Source organism: Peromyscus maniculatus, chromosome 1 (assembly GCF_049852395.1).
Source record: "Peromyscus maniculatus bairdii isolate BWxNUB_F1_BW_parent chromosome 1, HU_Pman_BW_mat_3.1, whole genome shotgun sequence".
Taxonomy (NCBI): domain Eukaryota; kingdom Metazoa; phylum Chordata; class Mammalia; order Rodentia; family Cricetidae; genus Peromyscus; species Peromyscus maniculatus.
In genome coordinates, this window is record NC_134852.1 from 198,967,625 (window position 1) to 198,992,826 (window position 25,202).

The 25,202-nt window shown below is 50.5% G+C and overlaps 1 protein-coding gene and 1 non-coding gene across 5 annotated transcripts in view; one reads left to right on the forward strand and one right to left on the reverse strand.

Annotated features, from left to right (window-relative positions):
- The window catches only part of Sufu (SUFU negative regulator of hedgehog signaling), a 96,242-nt gene that overhangs the window by 41,548 nt on the left and 29,492 nt on the right, over positions 1-25,202 (forward strand). For 2 of the 4 annotated variants that reach the window (XM_006983342.4, XM_042264755.2), the window contains 5 exons: positions 14,521-14,663; positions 15,301-15,386; positions 15,591-15,663; positions 18,352-18,505; positions 20,114-20,225. In XM_006983342.4, the coding sequence (XP_006983404.2) occupies positions 14,521-14,663; positions 15,301-15,386; positions 15,591-15,663; positions 18,352-18,505; positions 20,114-20,225 (568 nt within the window). Of the gene's footprint in view, positions 1-14,520; positions 14,664-15,300; positions 15,387-15,590; positions 15,664-18,348; positions 18,506-20,113; positions 20,226-25,202 lie in introns of all 4 variants that reach the window. The other 2 variants (XM_006983341.4, XM_016001856.3) reach the window with 1 other exon arrangement.
- On the reverse strand, positions 2,065-2,171 carry LOC121826913 (U6 spliceosomal RNA). The gene has a single exon (XR_006069074.1). It is a non-coding gene; the product is annotated as a U6 spliceosomal RNA (small nuclear RNA).

A 25,202-nucleotide genomic window follows, 5' to 3' on the forward strand; every position in this document is an offset into this window, starting at 1 on the left:
CAACAGGTGCTTACAAATAAGTGTGGTCTTGCTGTGTGGCAAAGAGTTTGCCTTTTCCTTCATACCCTCCCCCACTTTCCCCCATTAATGGAATTTAACTAGAAAATGGTTAGCTACTTGTCAGGGCCTGGAAACATTTCCTGACATGAGTAGGCCTTAGGAGACCATAAGTAGATTCACCGTCTCAGAAACTACTCTGGTAAAGTCTGGCACTGTCCTGTGAGTTCAGCAAGCTGTGGATGGACTTGCCTGGTTTGGGTACTTAGATGACTGACCCAGAGGCCATTTGATTTTCTGGATTTTTATTTATCTTACTTAATTTTGATGGGTCTCTATGCAGCCAAGGCTGATCTGAAGCTCTCTATGTAGCCCAGGTTGTACCTGAACTCATGACCTTCCTGTTTGAGCCTCCCGAGTGCTGGAGTTACAGGTGTGCGACACCTAGCACAGCCAGCATTCTTTTCTATTCTTAACCTTTTTTAGATTTTATTTTTAATTATGAGGTGGGGGGACAAGTGCACATGAGTGCATGTACCCCCGGAGGCCAGAGGCATCATCGGATCCTCCTACAGCTGGAGTTATAGGCAGATGTGAACCTCCAGATGTGGGTGCTGGGAATTGAACCCAGGTCCTCTGAAAGAGCAGCCAGTGCTTTTAACCACTGAGCCATCTCTCCAGCCCTAGGGCTTGTATTATTTTTTTTTTTTTAAAGATTTATTTATTATGTATACAGCATATATGACTGCAGGCCAGAAGAGGGCACCAGATCTCATTACAGATGGTTGTGAGCCACCATGTGGTTGCTGGGAATTGAACTCAGGACCTCTGGAAGAGCAGTCAGTGCTCTTAACCTCTGAGCCATCTCTCCAGCCCTAGGGCTTGTATTTTTAATGGGCAGGCAAAACATAGAGTGAATGAAATCACTAGGAATAGCCATGGGCTGTGGCTCTTTCAGCAACAGGGGGATTGGAGTGTCCTGCCCGGCCTACAGGAGGTCAGGACCCCGAGTGTCTCTGCTAGTCCTGGAAACTGTCTTTGGGCACAGGCCTCCTTGATGTCACCCACAATTTCAGTACTTGGTTCGTTGGCTATGAAAGGGGTTTACTATACAGTCAGTCCGCTCTCTCTGTAACTGTGGCTTGGTCTGGTTTGGGTTTTTTGAGACAGGGTCTTTACTGTGTAATCTTAGCCAGTCTGGAACTCACTCTGTAGAGCAGGCTGTCCTCAAACTCAAAAGATCCACCTGCCTCTGCCTTTCAAGTGCTGGGATTAAAGGCGTGCACCACCATGCCCTGAGCAATGAAAGGTGTTTGAAAAAAATTCCTAGGGGAACGGCTTTGTATCTCTCCCTTGGTTGGATTTCGAATCTTTTCCAGCTCAGTTTGATGCCCGGCAAAACCTAGAAGGAATACCCTGTGTGTTTCTTTTCTTTTCTTTTCTTTTGATAAAGAGTCTCAAACTGTTCAGTCCTCCTGTGGCTGCATGTGAGTGCCGGGATTGCAGTCTTGCGCACCTGCCCGCCCTTCTTGATCACGTGATGTGTGTGTTCATTTCTCCTCTCAGGGTCTTGCAATCACATTTAGCCAATGAATACCAGGCAGAACCAGTTGGGAACCACAGTCAAATGTACTTTTCTTTTCTTTTTTTTTGGTTTTTCGAGACAGGGTTTCTCTGTGTAGCTTTGCGCCTTTCCTGAAATTCACTTGGTAGTCCAGGCTGGCCTCGAACTCACAGAGATCCGCCTACCTCTGCCTCCCAAGTGCTGGGATTAAAGGCGTGCGCCACCACTGCCCGGCCAAATGCACTTTTCAAGTTTCGGCATTTTCAAAAGGAGGTCTATGGAGTTGGGAGGGGAAATTTTACCATGGTGAGCCAGTTGGAAGAACTTCGTAACTGGCCGCCACCTGCAGCAGCAGCTCGGCTCTGAAGGACTTGGCCTTTTAGACCCAAAAGCCCATTGACCACGCATACAGAAAATCTGCGCGGTTTGTTTGCTTGTCTTGTTCTTATTTCTTACTTCTTTTTTTTTTTTTAATGATTTCTTTATTTTTATTTTATGTGCTTAAAAATATGGAACGCCTCACGAATCTGCTTGTCATCCTTGCGCAGGGGCCATGCTAATCTTCTCTGTATCGTTCCAATTTTAGTCTATGTGCTGCCGATGCGAGCACTCTTTTTCTTTTGCTGTTGTTTTTGTTTTGTTTTCTCTGTGTAACAGTCCTGGCTATCTTGGAACTCGCTCTGTAGACCAGGCTGGCCTTGAACTCACTGAGATTCACCTGCCTCTGTCTCCCGAATGCTGAGACTAAAGGCGTGCGCCGCCGCCGCCGCCACCGCCACCACCACCAGGCATATCCTATTTCTTAAAGAATGGCTTTACCTTAGACCTTCTCTGGTAGTTTGTTTGGAAGTAAGGCTGCTGTGTGTGCACGTGTGTAGAAAGGCAGGGTGCAAGTTTGTACAACCGAAGCTTCAAAGCTCCAGAGTGTCGCGTCCTTTCCTCTCCCTGCGGGAGAAGGTCAGGTGTTAAAAAGGAGAATTAATTACCCAGAACAGACTTTGATTCTGCTCCTTTGTGGTGTGTGCACATCATCAGTCTGTTGCTGTCTTGGTTTCTGATGTGAGCCTTGCTGCAGGACAGAGCTCTGGGCTGTAGCTTGGGGGTGGGCTCTGGGGGTGGGGTCAGGCAGAGACTGTTGAAAACTCCTGTTGAAGCGCTCACTCACAGCTCTATTTGACCCCCTTGAGGGAAAGGGTTAGACTGATTTTCCCCAGCGAGAAGAGATTCTCTTGTCTCTCTTGATGGGTTAGTGCTGCAGGTGGAGGAGGGGTCTTAGGACCCTGGGCCGCATGTAGTACCCTCGGGGTTAGTGCTGGCCCTGCCCTTCCCCAGGGGAGCATTGCGTGGGCCTGTGAAGGGCTGCAGAGGCGTCTGTAGCCTCCTAAAGCTTGGCGGGTGCTTTATTTCTGCCAGAAGACTGGGTATGTCATTCCGCTTCTCTCCCAGCATGGCTTGGAGTAGGGAAACCGACCCAGCCCGAGATGTCAAAATTGGGGTGGGCTTATGGAGAGATGCAGTGGGGGGCAGTTAGGGGACCCAATCAGGATCCAGTCAGGCAGAGCCCAAAGGATTGGCTTTGAACTTTATTCTCTGCGCTGCCTCCTCCAGGCCTGGTTAATTCCGCAACCTCTGGGGAGTCATGATGCTTGTCCCAACCTGTGTGTCTGCCCCTAAGTGGACTGCAGCTCCAGTTTCAAAGGAGATCTTCTCTGGATCCAGCTCCATTGAGCTGTCTGCAACAGCTACAGCAGCAGCTTGGGCCACAGAAGGATGGAGCTGGAAGTTTGCAGATTCTCTGCATGTGCTTTGGTTTCATCCTGGCTCTTCATAGGTGGAGAGCATCCCAATTGGCCTGTCTGCACTCAGCAGTCGGGAGCATGTCCCGCGTATCCCAGAGCCCCCCTCACTGAGTCTTTAGAGAGTGCACGCGGGCATTAAATCAAACTAGAATTTCTGGGACGAATCCCACTTGGTCTTTGTATATAACCTCTTTTCTTTCTTTCTTTTTTTTTTTTTTTTTGGTTTTTTTTCAAGACAGGGTTTCTCTGTATAGCTTTGCGCCTTTCCTGGATCTCACTCTGTAGCCCAGGCTGGCCTCGAACTCACAAAGATCCACCTGGCGTTGCCTCCTGAGTTCTGGGATTAAAGGCGTGCGCCACCACTGCCCGGTTGAGACCCTTTCTTGAGAGACTATGGTTGCTGTGCCATGAGCAGCTTGACCTCAGAACCATCAGGCTTACGTCTTCAGTCTGTCTTGGGCCCCCTCCCATTTTCTTCCTGTAAAACCCCTGCAGACTTCATGCCTGGCACACTTCAGCTGCTTTCTTTCCTTCGTGTGTGCGTGCGTGTGCGTGTGCGTGTGCGTGTGTGTGTGTGTGTGTGTGTGTGTGTGTTTAGTTGGACTTTCTTGTTGGACTTCCTTTGGACCACCAGCCCCCAAATAATGACATGGAGACTTATTAATTATGAAAGCTTGACCTTAGCTCAGGCTTGACCAGCTCTTATAGCTTAACCCATTTCTATTCATCTGTGTTTTGTCACGTAGCCCTTTACCTCTTCTCCATTCTGTACATCTGACTCCCTCCCTGTCTTGCTGGTGAAGTCCAAGCACCTAGATTCATCCCCTGAGTTCCCCTCTCTGCCCAGAAGTCCCGCCTAACCTCTCCTGCCTAGCTATTGGCCAGTCAGCTTTTTATTAAACCAATCACAGTGACACATCTTCACACAGTGTAAAGGAATATCCTGCACAGTGTGTGTATGGTGTGAGTGTGTGTGCGATGTGTGTGTGTGTGTGTGTGAGTGTATATGTGTACGTGTGTGTGTGTGTGTGTGTGTGTGCGCGCGCGCACGCAAACCACACATGGAGGTCAGATAACACCTCGGGGAGAATTGCTTTTTTTTCTCTACCATGTCGGTTCCTCAGGTTTGTTCTACCATTGTCTTGCTCTGATACTGTTCCTGGAAAGCTCATGATCATCCTAGGGTCCTCAGAACAGTACTAGGAGAATGAACATTTGCTCTGCCACACAAACCCCAGAAGGAACACTGTCTTCCTGTCCGCACTGTGGACACCTTACTTGTGGCGGGGAGGGGGGTGGGGAACGGACGACGACACGGGACGGGACATCTTACTTCTGAGGGCCAGGGTGGGGGTGGGGGCAGGAGCAGGGGAGGAGCACCTTACTTCTGGGGGTGGGGGTAGGGGCGGGAGCAGGGGGGAGCACCTTACTTCTGAGGGCTGGGGTGGGGGTAGGAGCAGGGGGGGGCACCTTACTTCTGAGGAGTAGGGGCAGGGGGGAGCACCTTACTTCTGAGGGCCGGGGTGGGGATGGGGGCAGGAGCAGGGGGGAGCACCTTACTTCTGAGGGGTAGGGGCAGGGGGGAGCACCTTACTTCTGAAGGTGGGGGGCACGCTGTACTTTTTCCATGTAGACCAGTAGAACTGTACTTTTACATAGAATACAGGCAGCCCACCCATCATGCTCCAGGATTGGGATGAATTAGGAACCCTTGGAGAATGTATTCATTTTCTTCAGTGTTTCAAAGGCAGGGCTAATTATTTTCCAAACAATACCCTTTCCTGCAATCCATTTCCCTAGATTTTGTTAATGTATTATATCCGGGCCAGTCAGGCTTCAGACCACTGTGACCAAAGCTGAACTCTAGCGAGGTAGGGATGGGATGAGGGTCAGTTTGAGTTGCCCACCAGAGTTTCCACACCCGTTCAGCACTAGGCTTGTAAGCGTGTACACACACACACACACACACACACACACACACACACACACACACACACACACACACACGCAGTTTTAAGAGGTTTCACGGTGAGGAGTTGTTACCGAAGGATGTGCTGTGTGGAGTCATGGGTCCTTTCAAGCAGGGGCAACACTGTCTGTAGCTTTCTTTAGGCTCTCTGCCACCCTGAGTGCACAGTGCTCAGGGAGGACTGAGCTCTGGTGGCTGATGGTGGTCTTTCACGGAGCCTGAGGGCTCACAGGAAGGAAGGAATGGAAACCACTCCCCAGCCCCCACTAGGAATGGCCTTTTACAGACCCCCAGGGATTTCCAATTTCTCTGGGTGAGGAGATTTAGGGAACCAGAGAGGGAATGATCCCCTCTAACCCCTGGCTGGACAGCTGGGCCTCTGACCAAGGCTTTATTAGCATTTGAAAACCCCTCTGAAGGGCCAGAGCTTCCTGGGGCAGGCTCCGAGGCCTAGTGCTGAGACTTGTGGGGCCTTCCTCAGAATGGGGCCAAGCGTCCAGGGCATAAAGACCAGGCTGGACTCAAGAATGAGCCCTTTGTGGCTTTGTCCGTAGCTTGAAAACTGTGACCAAGGCTCTTTCTTTGTTAAGAAAGGCCGTTTCTTGCCACTGCGGACCCTGCCTTTCCCTGGAAGGTTCTGTGAGTGTGTCGCGCTCTACACATTCATGGCAAAGTGAGGCTTTCTGCTCAGCTCCTCTTCATTCAGCAGTACCTTCTGCAGTCTGGACCACACACGTGCTCAGGGTGGAGTGTGTTGACCTTAGAGCTGCAACTTGGCCTGGGACTCCTTTTGCCTCAGGGTCGCTTCATTACTTCCTAAATTAAGCCTGAGCGGAGTGCTATTTGATCATTCTTGTTTAAACAGTCTGGGTTTGCAACCATTTATTTTTAAATCAGTCTCAATAATAGTTAATAAAATGTCATAAACCTTTCCAGCCTTTTCCCTGTGTCCGGTCTAAATCCTTGCCTGCTTTGTGTGGTTCAGACTAGACATCTGAGCAGGAGGACAAGCCTGCAGGGTCTGGCGTCTGCTTGATAAATCAGGGGCAATGGTGCCACCTACTGGGCTCTTGTTTTTACTTCAGGCTCAGTGATGGCCCTGTTTTCTGGCAAGTACGCATTGATGGGGGGCCTGTGGTGTTCCAGCACTGAAATAATGGCACATTGCAGGCCTATATGGAGTCCAGGGCAGGACAAGATTAAACACTGTGACTGGGCAGTTCGCTTGTGGTTACAGCTAGTAAGGGGCAGAGGCCTCCAAACTCCAGAGTTCACCACCGTGCCAGGGTGAACTCTGCCCTTAGAGGCAGCAGATTTTAGATTTTAGTCAGTGACTGACTGGACAGGCCATCCAGTAACAGAAATATGAATAGTGAAGATGTCCTTCTCTTCTAAGTTCTTTAAGTCCTGTTGATTTTGTCTGGGTTTAGTGTGACTTTAATCCATACATAGCATCGTGAACCATGTTTATTTCTGTTTCTCAATAACCTGGCAACAGTGTCAGGTAGACGCGATGAGTTGTTTTCACGGTATTGTCGTGAAGCTGTCGGATATTACTGAAGGATAAGCAGTCCTGATTTCCACCTTATTTTCTTCGTGTAGTAGGATGATAAAAGCGGGGTTTTTTTTAATTTGTTTTAATAAATGTGTTGGGATGAGACTGTTTGGTGGCAGAGTTTGTACCTAATGTGTAAGTCCTGAGTTCCATCCCCAGCACTGAAGAAACGGTAGGTTTGAGTAGAATTGGGTTTGTTTAGGGGCTGGAGAGCTGGTTCAGCTGTTAGAAGTACTTACTGCTCTTGCCGATGGGCCTGGGTTTGGTTCCCAGCATCAGTATGACAGTCAAACCATCTCTGACTCCAGTTCTAGGGTATCCAGCATCTTCTTCTGGTCCCTAGGCACTGCATGCACACGGTGCATGTTACATGCATGCAGGCAAACATGTCAGATATAAACAAACAAAAAATGTTTTTAAAGTTGATGTGGGTAAAAAGTACGTTAACGAGTGTTGCCAGGTGGTGGTGATGATGGCGCACACCTTTAATCCCAGCACTCGGGAAGCAGAACCAGGTGGATCTCTGTGAGTTCGAGGCCAGCCTGGACTACAGAGTGAGATCCATGACAGGCACCAAAGTTACACAGAGAAACCCTGTCTCAAAAACAAACAAACAAACAAACAAAAAATACATGGTCTCCTGTGACTAGCTTTTTGTACCTAGTGTAATTTTTTAAGCTGTATTCATTGATGTGTGCATGTGCACTCAAGCAAGTGTGTGAGAGTGTGTGCTCCTGAACGTGTGCATGTGCCATGGTACACATGGAAACTGGAGGGCCACGGCAGGAATCAGCTCTTTCCTTCTCCCCTATGGGTCCTGAGGATCAAACTCAGGTCCTCAGGCTTCCCAATCTGGGTGCTGGGAATTGAGTCTGGGTCCTCGAAAGAATAACAAGTGCTCTTCCCTGCTGAGCCATCTCTCTAGCCCTTCCTTGTTGTTGGAGACAGGGTCTTTCCAAGACCCTGGAGCTCAGCTTGGCTGGCAGCGGACACTAGAACACTAGAACACTAGCGTGCCTCCGTCTCCGTCTCCCCAGTGCTGGGATTACAGTCACTGGCTGCCACACCCAGCTTTCCCTGGTCCTGAACCACCGAACCCAAGTCTTCGTGCTTCTACAGCAAGCACTTTGAGCCTTCTCCCCAGCCCTGACCTGTCACATTCTCTTAACCATTTTCTCTGGTATGTGAAACAGTAGCATCTCCTCGGGGCTTTGGCTTTGATTTCCTCTTTAAGTATATGAAACCTCCTCTTATGTACTAACTGGCTGTTTGTGTTTCTTCTTTGAAAAAACATTTATTCAGATCCTTTGCCCAATTTTAACTGAATTATTTGTCTCTTATTGAATTGTAAAAGCTCTTTACATATTCTGGATACAACAATGACTTTCTATTTTATGAGCACTTATCAAGTTTTTGGCTTGATAGTATTTTTCCATTCTTTTGGTTGTCCTTTCTTCTTTAATTTTTTGATTTTTGTTTTATGTGCATTGATGTTTTGCCTGCATGTATGTCTGTGTGAGGGTGTCAGAAGCTCCAGAACTGGAGTTACAGACAGGTGTGTTTAGCATGAATCTTAAAAGTTCTTATTAATAAAATCAAACCTGAGGCCAGTTATTGGGGTGAACACTGGAAGATCAGAGAGCCAGAACAAGCCACAGCTACCTCACCTCGCCAGATCCTCAGCTGGTCTTGCTTCCTCATCCATCCAGAATGGGTCTCAGCTGAATTGCTGCAAAAAAAAACTGAATGCTTAACCAGCCAAATGCTTCTAGTTTCTGGTCCTCATGCCTTATATACCTTTCTGCTTTCTACCACCACTCTCTGGGATTAAAAGCTTGCTTTCTGGGATTAAAGGCGTGATGAGTCACCATGCCTATCTGTGTCCTTGACATGGATTTCTGCCTCTGGAATGCTAGGATTAAAGGCGTGTGCTACCACTGCCTATCCTCTATGGTTAATATTGTGGCTGCTATGTCTCTGACCCCAAATAAGTTTATTAGCATGGGCAATATTTGGGGGAATACAATACCACAGGTGTGAGCTGCCATGTGGGTGCTGGAAATTGAACCTGGGTCCTCTGGAAGAGCAGCCAGTGCTCTTAACAGCTGAGCCATCTCTCCAGCCCTTGGATTGTCTCTTTTTAATTGTGTTTAAATATGAATAACATGAAGTGCTCTATCTTAAAACACTTGAGTGGTGCTAAGCCTGTTCACGGTGCTGCCCAGCCATTGCCACCATTCATCCTGAGCAATTTCTCAGCTCCCCAAATTGAACTTTACACCATTAAACCAATTCCTCAACTGCCATCCTACTCAGTCTCTGTAAACTTGACTACTCGGGCAGGTTCCTCATGTGGGTGCAATCGTGAATCAGTTTTCTTTTTTCAACTGATTTCACTTAATATAATGTCTTCGAGGTTCAGCCATGTTGTAGCATAGATTAGAATATCTATCTTTTTACGGCTAAATAATATTTCGTTTTATGCAAATTACCCATTTTGTTAGTTCATTAGTTTATTGATGGGCATTTGGATGGCTTCCACGTTTTTGCTGTTGTGAATAACGCTGCTGTGAGCATTGGCACACGATCGTTCAGGCCCCAGCCTTCGGTTCTTTTGAGTTTGTAGCCCACATTGGAATTGCTGGATCATATGGTAACTCTGTCTCTTAGTTTTTGAAGGCCTGCCACACTGTTTCCATAGCAGCTGCACTCTGTGACATCGCCACCAGCGGGGTCCAAGGGCTCCAATTTTGCCGCATCAGTCACCAATAGTTGTCATTTTCTGGGTTTGTTTTGTTATTGTTTATAATTGCCATTCTAATGGGTGTAAAGTGGGCGTGGTTTTGATTTGCATTTCTTTTTTTCTCTCTTGATGGTAATGTCTACAGCACAAAGCAGTTTTAATTTTGATGAAGTTCAATCTGTCTATCCATTGTTGCTTGTTCTTTTAGTATCACATCCAGGAAACTGTCGCCTAATCGGACACTTTGTTTTAACTAGCACGCTTAGGTCTTTGATCCATTTTGAGTCGTTTTTGTTTATGGTATAAGGAAGAGCTCCAATCTGAGTCTTTGAATTCGGATGGCGGTTGTTCAGCACTGCCTCCTGAAGAGACTGTCCCCCCTTGAGCAGTCCTGGCACCCTTGTCACAGTTAATGGCCCCTGTCCTCCCGGGTGGGTTGTGTTGGGCTCTCCTGCAGGACCAGCCTCCTTGGCTGTGTCCCTTTGGAGCAAGCTTAGCATGGGGGGGGGGGGGGGGCAGGGCTGGGCTCCAGCTCCCTGGTGGAGCACTGGATGGTGGCTAGGGAGGCTGGAGACTGATTCTCCACACTGCGAAGACAGACAAACAATAAAATCAGGGAGATTAAATCCTTTGGCTTTGTTCTTTCCTTTTCCTTGTTTATTATTTGTTTATTTATGTTCAGTTCCAGGAGTTGAGCTCAGAACCTTGTTCATACTTGGAAACCACTCTCCCTCCCTCCCTAAACTACCTTCCCTGCCTCCTTTCCTCCCTCCCTCTCTCTCTCACACACACACACACACACACACACACACACACACACACACACACACACACACATGCGTATGAACAGTTTGCTTGCATGCATGCCTGTGTATGTGCCACATGCATACCTGGTGCCCTCTGAGATTAGAAGAGGGCTTTGGATCCCCTGGAACTAGAGTTACCCATGGCTGAGAGCTACCGTGTAAGTGCTGGGAACCAAACCCTGGTCCTCCAAGAGCAACAAGTGCTCACCCTGCTGAGTCATCATCTCCAGCACCCCAGTGCTCACCCTGCTGAGTCATCATCTCTAGCACCCCAGTGCTCACCCTGCTGAGTCATCATCTCCAGCACCCCAGTGCTCACCCTGCTGAGTCATCATCTCCAGCACCCCAGTGCTCACCCTGCTGAGACATCTCCAGCACCCCAGTGCTCACCCTGCTGAGTCATCTCCAGCACCCCAGTGCTCACCCTGCTGAGTCATCTCCAGCACCCCAGTGCTCACCCTGCTGAGTCATCTCCAGCACCCCAGTGTTCTCCTCCTGATACATCTCAGTCCTTGGTTTTGTTTTGTTTTCTATTAAAATTAGCATAATTGGCTTATTTATTTTATTTTTTTAAATAGGGGTCTCACTATTTTTCCACTCCTCCAGAGTACTGGAGTCCTGGGATTAAAGGCATTCGCCACCACCGCCTGGAGAGACAGTTTTATTATGTAGCTCAGGCTAACCTCAAGCCCTCAATCCTCCTCTTTGGATATACATAACGGGCCTGTGTGACCACACTTACCTGATTCTCTTCCTCTTATTTGTTTCAAAAATTGTTCGTGGCTGTTCTTGACCGCTTGCTTTCTATACGAATTCCAGGATGTTTGTGCATCTCTCTCAAAAAGTCACCTGACGTTCTCAGAGATCTGCACTGGCCGTACAAGATTTGGGGAGTACTGCTCTCCTAACAGTATTGTCCTTGAGAGGATGGCTTTGCGTTTGTGTGGGGTTTCTGTGACTTCTTTCAATAGTGTTTTGAAATTTTCAGCTTATACATTTCTAATTCTCTTGTTAAATAGATTCCAAGTAGTATATTTTTGTGGGTGCTATTGTAAAGAAATGGTTTTTATTCATTTTGTTTTGTTTGTTCATTCTTAGTATCTAGAAATAAAAAGGATTTGTGTACATTGCTTACATACCCTGCAGCCTTTATAAATGTGTGGTAGTTTTTTAGTGCATTCTAAATCCTCCATGTACAAGCCCATGTCATCTATGAGCAGAGGCAGGTTACCTCTTCCTTTCCGGTTGGATGTGTTTTATGCTTTGTGTGCCCAAGCCTCCTGTGGGGACCCTCTACTGCAGTGATGAGTGGTGAGGGTGGACATCTGTCTTGCTCTTGACCAAAGATGGAAATGAGTCACTCATTTACCATCGAGTCCAGTGTCTGCCCGTTTTCAGATGTCTTGGTCAGAGTGGGAACCTTCTCGTCTCTTCCTGGTTGCAGTGTGTGTTTTGTTTAACTATGAAAAGGTGTTGGATTTTGTGACGTTTTCCATGTCTTGGAGACAACAGTGTCGTGTTATCCTTTCTGTTTCTTAATCTTTATTCCTATAGACCGGAACTGCAGCCCGTTAAAAGCTTCCATTAAATGCACTGTGTGGCCCTGATTCTTCTCGTCTTCTTTCGGTTTTTATTATTGTCTATATAATATGATGTCTGTGTGTGTGAGTGTGAGTGTGCATGCGCTGTGGCACACACCTGGAGGGCAGAGGACAGCTCTCAGGCGCAGGTCTCTCTCCACTGTGGGTTCCAGAGATTGGACTCGAGTAGTCAGGCTCACCACACAAGCCTTTCCCACACTGAGCCATTTCACCCCCGAATTTCTGATTTCTTTTACCTCCAAATCCCGTGTGCTGGGATCACACATGTCCAACACCACACCTGGGTGACGCTGAGCATCCAACCCAGGGCTTCATGCTTGTAAGGAAAACGCTATCAACCGAGCTCCAGCCGAGCTCCTATTGTATTGATTCTTAAATCAAATCAAGCTAGAATTTCTGGGATGAATCCCACTTGGTCTTTGTATATAATCTCTTTTCTATGTTGCTGGGTTCAGCTTGCTAATACTTGGTTGGGATTTTTTTTCTATATGTATAAGTGATAGTGGTCCGTGGTTTCCTTTTTCCATTTTCTTAAATTCTCTTGTCTGATTTTGGTATCTGGATGGTAGTGGCATCATCTAATGAATTGAGAAGTGTTTCTTTTTCATTTTTGGAAAGGCTTGTGAAAAAAATCATCATAAATTCTCTAAGTGTCCGGTGTCAGTGGGGTCTAGATTGTAGGGATGTCTGGTGAGGGTTTTTAATTATTAGTTTAGTCTCGCCTGCTGTTTCTTACTTCCAGCAAGTTCATTATAGACATGGCGGTGATGGGAGAGAAGGGTTCAGGAACATGCAAACACTTGAGAAACTTCAGGGTTTCTCACTAGCCCACCTTCTCCTCCTCCGCTTTATTGCTTGGGTCTCCTGGAGGAACAGTCCTCCCTTCCCTCCTGAATGAACACTTCTGAGGTGTAGACAGCTGCCCGTTCCTGTGTCTGCCTGGGGAAGATGGTTGGGTGGTATTAGGTGACACCGGAAGAATCAGAGTTCAGATCAAGACAAGACAGCCAAGGGCAGGAGCTTCCAGGCTTAGGCTGGTGTGTGCAGGCCCGCATGGCGTGTGTGGTGTGTTCTGCCCGCCACATGACGCAGACGTTTAGCAAAGGAGGGTCTCTTCAAGCAGAGGCGAAATGCGCCCTGAGGTATGTAAATGAGTGAAGTGTGGAAAATCAGCTCAAAGGGGAAAATGGAGGGGAGCTGGGAATGTAGCTCATTTGGTAGAGTGCTCACCTAGCATGCACAAAGCCACGTGAAACTGGGTGTGGTCAGGACTAGAGAAATGGTTTAATGGTTAAAAGGACTGGCTGCTCTTCCAGAGGACCCGGGTTGGATTTCCAGCACCCATGTGTCAGCTCACAGCCGTCTAAAACTCCAGTTCCGGGGGATCTGATGCCCTCTGCTGGCCTCCAAGGGCACCGAGCTCCTAAGCGGAGCATGGACATCCATGCAGTCAAAACCCCCATGCACAGTTAAGACCCGACAGCCAAGTGTGGCGCATGTCTACAGACTCAGCACTTGGAGGCGAAAGCAGGAGATTCAGAAGGCTGAATAGGGAATTTGAGGCCAGCCTGGGAACCTGTCGGTGCTCATGAACTGGTAAATGCAGCACACTTTGAGTGCCCAAGACAGGAGTCGGGGTGGGAGGGGCTTAGTGCTGCATGCAGTGTTCCCCTGTGGCTTTGCTGCCGTAAACTCGTTCTATTTGTTTTTTTGTTTTTATTTTTTGAGACAGTGTTGGCAGTTAGCCCAGGCTGGCCTCAACTTTATCATCCTCTTGCCTTAACCTCCTGAGTGCTAGGATTACATGCACGTGCCCATCATTCCTGGCACCTCCCCGCCCCCTTTTTTTTTTTTTTAATAATAGGCCTTTGTGAAGCATAGTACTGAGTCTAGGTTACCGTGTTCTCACAGAGGCAGCCATCCCTCAGCAGTACAGTATACTGAGGTGTGCAAGGCACTGTCCTGACCTCCATTTACCCGAAGTCTCCAGTGTTCCTCAAAAATCCCCAAACCTGCCTGTGGGAAACCGGCAGCAGATCTCCGAGGCTCTCTGAGGTTGAGTGTTCCCTTTCTGCACTGATTCACCAACACAGAAATCCCAGGGACTTTTTCCAAGAATTCCCACTGTTTGCAGCTTTCCTGCTTGCCAGTGGTCCATTGGCCCCTTGGAAAGCACCTCATTCCTGGCCTACTTGATCATGCCCTCCCCCAGCACTGGAGAAGCACAGCACATGTTAGAAGCCTTTGGCCTTCCTCGGCCAAGTGAGCATGCACACCAGCAGGCTTCCAGTGAAGGCAAACACATCGGGTCATCGAGGGCCATTTGGTGTTTTGGGAGTAGCCAAGGCAATTCTTTGCTTGTATTGGGAGTGGGCTCATCGGGCTGTTCTAGGAGGCTGGGAAGCCTCCCAGCCTGGGCTTCTGAGGTCTCAGGGCAGATTCCAGGTCTGGATCCAAATGCTGAAGACCCTCCTGTCTCTCCACAGAGAACACCTTCTGCAGCGGGGACCACGTGTCTTGGCACAGCCCCTTGGATAACAGTGAGTCAAGAATCCAGCACATGCTGCTGACAGAGGACCCCCAGATGCAGCCTGTACAGACCCCGTTTGGGGTGGTGACCTTCCTCCAGGTGAGGTGCTGCCAGAGGCTTCGGACCTCTCATCCCTGTGGAAAAGTCTAGAACAGAGGGGACATGGAGAGGGAAAGTGGCGGGGCAGGAGGCTTCTCTTGGTCTTCTCTTCCCTGCGATGGTCTGTCTCGATGCAGATGGTCTGATTTCACCCTCTGCAGTGGCTGAGGCAAGAGGAACGTCAGGAAGCCAGCTCCAGGCTTCCCTCCCGTGTCCCCAGTGGGTGTGAATCTCCCCAGCACCGCCCATGCTTGCTTGCAGTTCTAATGAGGGCTAGGTGAAGGTTCCACTGGTGGCCTAGAGAGTGACACAGAGATGTAGCTGTTGTGGGAGCCGCTGCCTGACCACCCCTGCCTCTAAATACCTGGACTGAGCGAGGGCCTACCCTGATGTGGCTCAGGCTGCCCCTAGTGTCTTCTGTAGCCAAGAGCTAGGCCTCAGTGCCCATCTGTGGACTCGGGGACCTCCCAGCTAGGGAGCACCTCCTAAGGGAGTCATCATGTTTTGGGAACACCAGCCTAGAGCCACCAACTGTACCTGTGTCCCCCCCTCCTTGAGATGCCCCTGAGAGAGCCTAGCTAGCTAGACATCTAGGAGGGATGGCCACTGAAACACGACGTCTTGTCCTGGGCCGCAGATTGTCGGGGTCTGCACTGAGGAGCTGCACTCGGCCCAGCAGTGGAACGGGCAGGGCATCCTGGAGCTGCTGAGAACAGTGCCTGTGTGAGTACACGTCCCTGTCGGGGCGGCCGGGGCCCGGGGCCCTGGGAACCTGGGGGGCCTTTGCTTTGCTGTTTGGGGCGCTCATTTCTCTAGGGTCCCTGACCGCTAGCAGTGCCCTGGGTGCTCTGGGACAGCAAACAAGAAAGGCTGTTGACGGATGATCAGTCCAGACCCCCAGTTACCACTGTCTCTCCTTGTCCACAGGGCTGGTGGTCCTTGGCTGATAACTGACATGCGGAGGGGAGAAACCATATTTGAGATCGATCCACACCTGCAAGTATGTCTTGAATGAGGAAAACCTTGCTAGCACCCTCTACCAAATAGCACTGGCTTTCATCCTGAGAAAATGGAGGAGCATTGTGTGTGAGCCAAGTAGAACTATGGCACGGTCTGGGACGTGGTCCCTGAATTCGGCATCCCATATAAGAAAACAGATTTCAGCCCAGAAAAGCAAGCCTGGTACATGTATGTGTGCATTGAAAAAGGATGGATTTTACTGGATGTAAATGATGTCTCAGGTTAAAATTAGACCACCACTAACAAAGGAAGGTGTTCATAAGGAATACTGCTTCCTTGCCCTCCTCCCTTTTCCCAGCACACGTTTTCAGGGAGCCATCACCCTATGTCAGGAGCAGCCCAGGCTGTGTTGACCCCACAGGCCAGCTGCAGGGGGAGTGCTGATTGGTCTAATGATCCTGTCATTGTGAAGGCGTCCTTAGGCCCCACTGTGGCTGCCTGGACAGTGTCACTGTCAACTTGGGTGTTTTAGAAGAGACGCTTGTTTGTCACCCAGCTGGATTTTGGAAGCCACAGAGAATTGCTGCACTTCTTGTATGCCGTGCAGGGGCAGAAGCAGCAGACCATATGTCTGCCTTGCGTTTGACTCCTGATCACTGTGCCAGCAGAGTCATGGCCGTCTCTGAACCTCCATGCTTCTGTAAGGCTCCGGCAGGCCACGGCAGCGACTAGGCGTCTCAAGTCCAGCAGTAGGGAGAGGTGAGAAGAGGCATGTGAGTTGGCTGCTGCTGGCCTGAGAGTTCTTGGGCTCACATCCTCTTCACTCACAGATGAGGCTCCTCCACTCTCCGGGTCCCTTTAACCCTGAAATGCTCACACTGCTGCCAGGGTCTTTTGTTATCTCTGCTTTGAACTCGATTTCTGTGTCGCGTCTGCTTCTGCAAGCACCAGAAGCCGTGAAGGCTCCATCCCTAAGCCCGTGTTCTGCAGCCACACCGGGATCCAGCGTGGATACTGCGGCCTCTCTGAGACCCCAGTCAGCAGGACCCACAGCAGTCTGTGCTCATTACCATCAAGCAAGAAGCGAGTGGGAGAAAATACGCCTTGCTTTCCCGATGGCTCGGTGTACTTGCTTATACTTCTCTGGGGCCTGTTTGCCATTAGTTGCTTTGAAAGCTGGTTCATAGTCCTTTGATCTTAGTTTACTACTAACCAGCTGTGTGCCTAAACAGGCCTAAACAGGCAGGCCCTTCCACTACCTTTTTTTTTTTTCTGACACTCGCCGCTAAATCTGGGGTCTCGTGCATATGAGACAAGTACTTTTTGAGATGCTTTCTTACTAAGTTGCTTAGACTGGGCTTGAATTCACTCTGCACCCCAGCAGGCCTTAAATTTACTATCCTCCTGCCTCAGCCTCTTGAGTAGCTGGGATTACCACAGCAGTCAGGGTAAGCTGTCTGGACTAGTGGGGCCAGGAACCGACTATCCTCAGCTCTGCCTCACTGACGGTCTCAGGACAGTCACTGATAAGAAAACTCAGGCCAGGCGGTGGTGGTGCACACCTCTAATCCCAGCACTCAGGAGGCAGAGGCAGGCGGAGCTCTGTGAGTTCGAGGTCAGCCTGGGCTACAGAGTGAGTTCCAGGACAGCCAGCACTGTTTCATAGAGAAACCCTGTCTCGAAAAAAAAAAACAAAAGAAAACTCAGATTCTCCCCCAGCAGACCCTGCTCAGGCCTAGAGCACCTGCCTGCTGCCAGCCTCACCTAGGCTGATGACAGTCCCAGAAGAAAGAAGAAAGGGTGACTTATGGGTAGGAGGCCACCTGAGACCAAGGCATAACAACAATGCCCTTTTCTGGGAGCCCTGGGAGGGAGCGGCTGGCACAGGGACGTGTGGGCTTCTGAGATGCATAGTCACAGCAGGTTTACTTGGCCGACATGGCTGTTTATGGACAGGGCTGCTAGAGTCTTCCAGATGACCTTTGATCCAAAGCCCAGCACCACAGAACTATGTTTTACCAGAAAACCCAGGCATGTTTTGAGTACAACTCTTCCTTGAGGCCATTTGGAGAAAGTTTGGACTGAGCAGTGCCAATATCTACACAAAGGCAGAGCCTCCGGGGGAAGTTGTTCAGCGGTCACTGCCCTTCAGACCCCCCATTTCAGCCCAGGAAATGGAAAAGAACCCCATCCAGAGTTCTTTGCCAAAGTTAGCTGGCCCCTATGGACAGAGCACTTCTGCTCTGGAGCGATGGCCCCCTCTACTGTTATAGTGCGGAACTGCAGGCATGAGTTCCCGAGTCCGGGCAGGCTCACACCCGAACTCCTGTAGGTGGGGTGGGCAGTGACCGTTGTTGGAAGATCAGGAAAAGGGCAAGGCGTATGCCTTTCCTGAGAGAAGTAGATCTTGTCTCTGCTGCATCAGCTCTGAGGGCTCTCAGGGTTGAAAGCGGCACAAAGGCCGTGGTGCTGGGGGCTGATGGGAAAGAAGCCTCCACAGCATGTCCCTTCCTCCTGGCTCCCCTAGTCCTGTTCCCCAGAGGAGCCCAGGGCTACGGAAGCCACTGTGCACATAACCAGAGAACAAGGTCAGAGACCCTGATCTTGAGCAGCTGTCCACGCTCACACCTACAAGGCTAACGCTGGATGGTAGTGGCCGAGTAGGTGCTGGTGAGCGTGGCCTCCGGTCCTCCGAAGGAGCTCTGACTCTTTGGTTCTTTTCAAGCAGGAGAGAGTTGACAAAGGCATCGAGACTGACGGATCTAACCTGAGCGGTGTCAGTGCCAAGTGTGCCTGGGACGACCTGAGCCGACCTCCCGAGGACGACGAGGACAGCCGGAGCATCTGCATTGGCACGCAGCCCCGGAGGCTCTCTGGCAAAGGTTGGGGCCTTCCCCTGCCTTCCTCCTTGCCTTTCAGGACGAGTCTCTAAGTAGACGGTCCACTCTGGTCTATTTTCTGACAAGTGAAGTTTTCCAGTGTGGGTGAACTGTGAGCATTATCGGCCGTTTGTAGCTGTTTCCCGAGTGTGTGTTTTAAACGCACCAGGGGGACCTATGTGTGCACTCTGCTCCTTGGAATCTGAGGTCATGCATGGTAGTGGGAGCCATGGAACAGTTAACAGAGAAGTCCACAGTCCACCTAAAGACAAGACAGCTAATGTCCACCACCCACAGAACTGACACAGGCCCCAGCTCCGGCCAAACGGCCATGCCAAGCCTGAAGATCTCTCTCCTTGGGCCTGTCTGGGCTTTTGATGAGAGTGGTCTGAGTGTGAGCCCCACACTGCCCTACACGGCGGTTCAAGAGGCTGTGGCAGGACGCCCTGCTCCCCCTGTCCCCAGGGAAGGTCTCAGACAAGGAGGATGTGGCTGTCCTGTTGGACGCGCCCCATGCTGGTCTTGGCTACAGAAGAACTTGTGGGGTTTTTTTTTTTTTTTTGCTAAGGCTGTCCTAGCCAATGCCAAGGGGAAAGCAGCCATTTACATCCATGTATGTGAGTCTCCTTCCCTTCTCGGTTCTTCTATCTTCTCATGCTTATTGAAGAATAAGATGTCTCGGCCCTGAGTAAAATACCTGACCTTGTTTGCTTTTGAGACAGGGTCTCATGTAGCCCAGGCTGGCCTCCAACTTACTATGTAGCCAAGGATGACCTTGAATTCTTGATCCTCCTGCTTCCAACCTCCACAGTGCTATGTTTCCAGAAGCACCACACCTGGCTTTCTTTTCTCTTTGGTGCTGGGAGAGAAGCTAAGCACGGACTCTGCCATGGAGCTGACCCTCCACACTCCATGTCGTCGTCATCGTCGTCCGTGTGAGAACACTCATAAAGATCTCTGAAAGGACAACTCAGACTCCTCATGCAAACATCTGACCCCTTCTTCTCTTTCCTGCAGGAGTCTGAGGGGTTCACACTCAGTTCATAGTTGCTTTTGACAAAAGAGTAACTTAAGGCGAGGTTGGCGATCGTGTCCACGGCTGCAATCATAGTTATTTTATTTGTTTACTTATTTTTCAGACAAGCTCTTTCTCTCCATGTGGCATAGGCTAGCTTCTAATTTCCTGCCTCAGACTCCCCAGTGCTGGGATTATAGACATGCCATTATGCTCAGCACTGTTTTTTGTTTTTGTTTTTTGTTGTTTTGGTGGTGGTGGTTTTGTTTTTATCTTTGTTCTTGTTTTATTATGCAGAGGTAGTCAATAGCAGATCACACAGCAAAGCTGATGGTCATGGCTTCCCAACTAGTGCTACCAGCCCACCTTTTCTGCCTTTGTCTGGAGGCAGGATCTTATTGTGTGTAGCCCAGGCTATTCTTCAACTTGTCCAGCTCCTATCTCAGCCGCCTAAGGCTAGGATTCCTGGTGTGTCCCACCACGCCCAGCTCTCCCCAGCATATTGCTGTCCAGGCTCTAGAACAGGCTGCAAGGAAGGGTTGCTGGGAGCCCCGAGGGCTGTCCATCCATCAGGCACCTTCGGGATATCATTGCAGACACAGAGCAGATCCGGGAGACCCTGAGGCGAGGACTGGAGATCAACAGCAAACCTGTCCTTCCACCAATCAACACTCAGCGACAGAACGGCCTCACCCACGACCGGCCTCCGTAAGTGTCCTGCTCCAGAGCTAGGACAAGAGGATGGTATTTCTCCCGAGGGCCATGCCTGGGGATTGCCTGAGAGAGAACAATACCAGGGTCTCTGGGTTTAGTTGGGGGCAGCCCTGGTCCAGGGCACAGAGCGGTGGATTCTGGAAAGGACCTCAAAGGGGCCTCTGCAGACCGTGAATATAAACAGCAGTAAGTATTTACATGGGCTGTGTGAACAGAAGAGAGTCCAGGGCAGGGCGGAACCTGACTGGGGGCCTCTCAGCCTTGTGGGAGCTCATTGTGCTAAGCAGCCCCTCCTTATCTCTCCCTCGGTCAGAGTTGCCCTTCCTTCCTTCCTGGAGCCTGGGCTCTGGCTGATAGCTACAACCCCAGAGGCCTCCTTGTCTGGCCAGCCCTGTACTGCATGCCTGCTGCTGAGGCCCTTCTTCCTGCCTGCCTTTCCTGGGGCCCAGGGAAGGGAAGGGAAGTCCTTAGCAGGCCTCCGCTGCCTGTCTCAGGCCCCTGTAGTCCTTGGGAGAAAGCAGCCAACCCCCGAGGTCAGATCTGCTTCCTGCCCACGTCTTCCTCTGTTTGGAGGCAAGTGGAGAGCAAGGCTAGAGCTGGGAACCCTTCTCATCTGGCAGACGATGCCCAGGTGCTGGCAGCTCCAAGCAGGAACCTTGCCTGCCCGGGAGGAAGCTGTTGGGCCTTAGGTGAAAACGGAGCTGGGCTAATCCTGCAGGACGAGGGTGAGAAGTCTTTACTGGAAGCTTGTTATGTGGCAACCTCAAGCCCTGGGGCCAGCTGGGATACACAGGCTTTCCTTTTGGGGGACCATGAAGGAAACAATGAACTGTTTATGGGGGTGCAGTCTGACTGCACACACAGTTCGTTGGAAATGACCGCAGCTTTGGAGTCTTGCTGATTCATGATCCCGGACACAGGGTACTACAGGAGACAGCAGCATCTGGAGTAGGCAGCCTGTCTTGGAGAAAGAGGAGCAGGGATGTACCCTAGAACTGCAGCTAGCGTGGGGAGCTGCTGAAGGGACCGAGATTGTGGAGCCTGACTGGGTAACACCAAGGATGCATCCTTGGAGCAGATTATGGTGTCAGGAGGGTTGCTCTGGGCACACAGTGCAGCTTACCTGATGTACCTGCTATCCAGAAGCTAGAATTGAGCTCTCGACCAGCATGGGGCGGCTTCCATTGCCACTCAGCAGCCTTTAGCTGTAAGCCAACGGCTTTCTTAAGTCACTTGGGCTTTGCCATGGCAGTAGCAGTTGGCCAAGCTGTGTCATGGGGCATCTGGAAGCTTTCCACCTGCAGCCTGGACCCTGACCCAGGGCTGTACTCCTCCCTAGGCCCCAAGTGTGGCTTCTTGCCCCGGTGGCAGGCCGGAAGTGCCAGTAGGCTTACAGCTTTGAGTAGTTTGCTGGAAATGGGAGACACTCGCCCTCCAGGTGGCCCTCCCACCTCTCAGAGAAGGCCAGGACTCTGACAGAAAGCTCTTGCAGGGCTGCCCCTTATTGCCTCTTTGACCTGAAACATGCCTGGTACCTCATCCCCTTTCTTGTTTATGTGTCTGGCTCTTGTGCCCCTAGACACTGCAAGGGGCACAGACCGGGCTCTCAGTTCCTGTAGACAGCACAACTGGGTAGTAAGGCAGTGGGGATGGGCATTGGCAAAAGGCTGTACCCTTTGCCCCCACTCTCTGCCCTCCATTGGCTGAGATGGGTGAGAATAGCTCAGAGGTACTAGCCCTCTGGAGTCCTCTGCCCCTCCCTGCCGCTCAAGTGCCCAGTCAGGTCCCCACAGTGCTGAAGTCTGGCATCTGGAGGGGTCAGAACCTCTCCGGGGATTCTTGGTCCTTGTTACCAATTAGTTTAACAAGCAGTTTAGCAGTGATTGGCTAAGCCCATTCTCCCGCGCGCACTCAGATCTCCCGGAGCCTAGCTCTCTGTCTCAGACATGACAATGGCCAGCTCAGTTGAGATTAGCAAGCACCATTGTAATATCTGTGCTGCCCACTCTGGGACCTGACCTCGTTTCAGACGCGCCGTAAAGATCGTGACAGAGAAAGCCAGTCCCAAATGTGCTGGCACCACTGTTTGTCCCCCTCTGGGAAGCCGCCGTCGCAGCATGGGCCCTATTTTGTCTGCCTGTCCAGTTTCCCCTTAGTCAGGACTTTGGGCCGGGCAGCTCTGATGCATGGGTCTTCGTGGGTCTGGGTGGGATCTAGGAGGTTACAGAGTGGAGCAGTTGAAAACAGCTGATCAGGCCTGGGCATCAGCAACTGGGTCCTGGCCTACTTGGGGAATTGGGCACTTGTTAATTTCATACATCCATAGCAGCCAACAGTTCGTACCAATATTAACTTAATTCATCCTCGTAGCCACTGTGTGAAGTAAATAATCTTATATATTTTCCTTTTCCAAAAGAAACACTTGAAATGTAGGGAGCTCTAGTTTAGGGCAATCTCGCCAGGCGTGGGCTTTCTTGTCCTGTGCTCAGGGACCCTCCGAGGACCATGCAGGCCATGTCTCTGAGATAATAATGATCTCACCTTGGGGAACTCACGTAACTAACTGGTTGTAGCATGACTAGGGACAAGCTTTCACATGACACCGAGGACAAGCTAGGTCTACGTTAGAAGATTACTGGGTTTATTTAACTGTAAGGAGGACCTCTCATTAGCCCCGATGATTCTAGAAATAATGAGCTGTGTCATAGCTGGCTCATTTATAGCAGAATTACTTTCTGAAACAGGCCTTGTTTTCTTCTTCAGAAACCAACATAGCCCTATCTCTGGCTCATCTCCCACCTCAGGACCAGGGGATTTCTTTCTTTCTGAAGGCCCTATTTCTTGCTTCCCAGAAGGCAGCCCCTCTGGTAACCTGTCCTCCCACCACCATTGTTGGCAGCCTCCTCCCACTGCCTTCCTGGAAGGAACGTCCTGGGCCCTCTTTGGGGCGTCTTCTGCATTTCACAACCCTTGCATTCCAGCCATGAAATTTGTATCTGCCTTTTCCCAAGATGATCAGTTGAGAAAAGCCTCCTTCGGCTTGCTGGCGCCTCCCTTCGCACTGGCTGCTGGGTGAGTTTGGGAAGCAGCCCTCTGTGCCACATGAGACAGCCTGGCCTAGAGCTCTGCCTGCCAACATGTGCTGGGATCCAGGGCGGGAGTCACTGGACATCCCTCGGTCTGAGGTCCCTAGTCAGCCAGACTCCGGCGTTAGCTCCCCAGCCTCTCCGTTGTGATGGTGACAGGCGGGCATGTGTGGTCAGGTGTGTGCACAGGAAGCTCTGTTTCTGTAAACTTCTTCCATGCCCTGTGCCTCACTTAGCCGCTGACTCACTGGGGAGGAGAGTTCCCAGAGAGGGGCCGGCGTCATGTGTATGCACATGGATGTTAGCGAGAGAAGGCTCTTGGGTAGTCAAGGGGCCTCTCAAAAGCAAACTTAGCATCCCTGCTCAGCAGCTCCCTGTTCATCTAGAATAGCACCAGAGCTTTATAAGGATGCCCCCCCCCAAATTTCCTGGAGAATGATGGTTTCATAGCATAAACTCCTCTGTTGTGACAATCCATTTGTAAGATTCCCAAATACACATGTACACACACAGACACATGTGTACACATCCCTCCCAACCTCTCTCTCTCTCTGTCTCTCCCTCCCTCCCTCCTTCCCTCCCTCTCTCCCTCCCTCCCTCCCTCTTTCTTATTATCTATTTCTGCTTAAGGTGGAGTCTGTCTCTGTACCCAGGTTGGCCTGGAACTCACAGTAGCCAATAGCCCAGGCCTCCCGAGTAGTGGAGTTACTCTTACCCCTTGTGGCTCTTTTTTTGTTTGTTTGTTTGTTTGTTTTGTTTTTTGAGACAGGGTTTCTCTGTGTAGCTTTGCGCCTTTCCTGGAACTCACTTGGTAGCCCAGGCTGGCCTCGAACTCACAGAGATCTACCTGCCTCTGCCTCCCGAGTGCTGGGATTAAAGGCGTGCGCCACCACCGCCCGGCTCCCCTTGTGGCTCTTACCCTCAATGCCTGCTCTGCTCTGCTGTGCAAGTCTCTGCTCCCATTTGTTTGGCCTTTGGATGGGGTGACTCTGCTGCCTCTCTCTCGTTCCCGTCCTGAGTAGTTTGTGACCCGGCTAGGGAGTAGTCCTTCAGAGAAGACTGTTTTGTTTTGCTCAGCCTATGGGGCCCGTGAAGCATAATCAGCTCTCTGGTTTTCATCTGCCCTGCCAGTGGATTTGGGTGAAGAAGGTGAGTTTCCTCCTAGGCAGGGCAGCTGGTTGCTGTGGTGCCACTTGGTACAGAGGACAGATTTAGATGACCCTGCCGTCAGGGTTGTGTGTTAGGGCAGTAGACAGCCTGGAGCCACTCTGTCACCGTGGCTTCACTCACAGTTCCCATACTGGCAGAGGACAGGCATTTGCACTGGAGAGCAAGGCCAGAAAGAAAGAACCCTGCTCTCGGGGCCTCTCTGCTCACTGCTTCCTGGACCAGGGTCTTTCTTTTGGGACCCTCATGTGAACGAACCAGGTTGTCATGTTAAATGTCTACTGCCTTTCTCAGAAAACACACTGGAAAGGGCAAAGGACACGGGCCCAGCAAATCTGACGCAGGTCAACTTCTGTTTTGACTCCTGTCTGTGCTCTGTTACTCCAGAGAGACAAAACTGTGGCCATTGTTCAAGGTTCCTGGCCGGAGCTTGGAATCTAGGTGCAAACACTGCAGCCCTCTCTCGAGTTACACAATCAAGAGTATTTTTATCATCCATCCTTGATCCTCAGTGTCGCCCGACACTTGAGCCGTGAGTCACTTCTGCAGGAAAGGGAAAAGGAAGGTTCAAAGGTAAGAGCTGAAGAAGGAAGTGATTCAGAGTCTCAGAACGGAAAGCCAGGGTCTCAGGCTCGAGTGGGCTCACCTAAGACCACGGGGGGCCAGGCTAGAATGGAGTCGCCTGTGCCCACAGCTGTTGATGGATGGTTAGAGAATC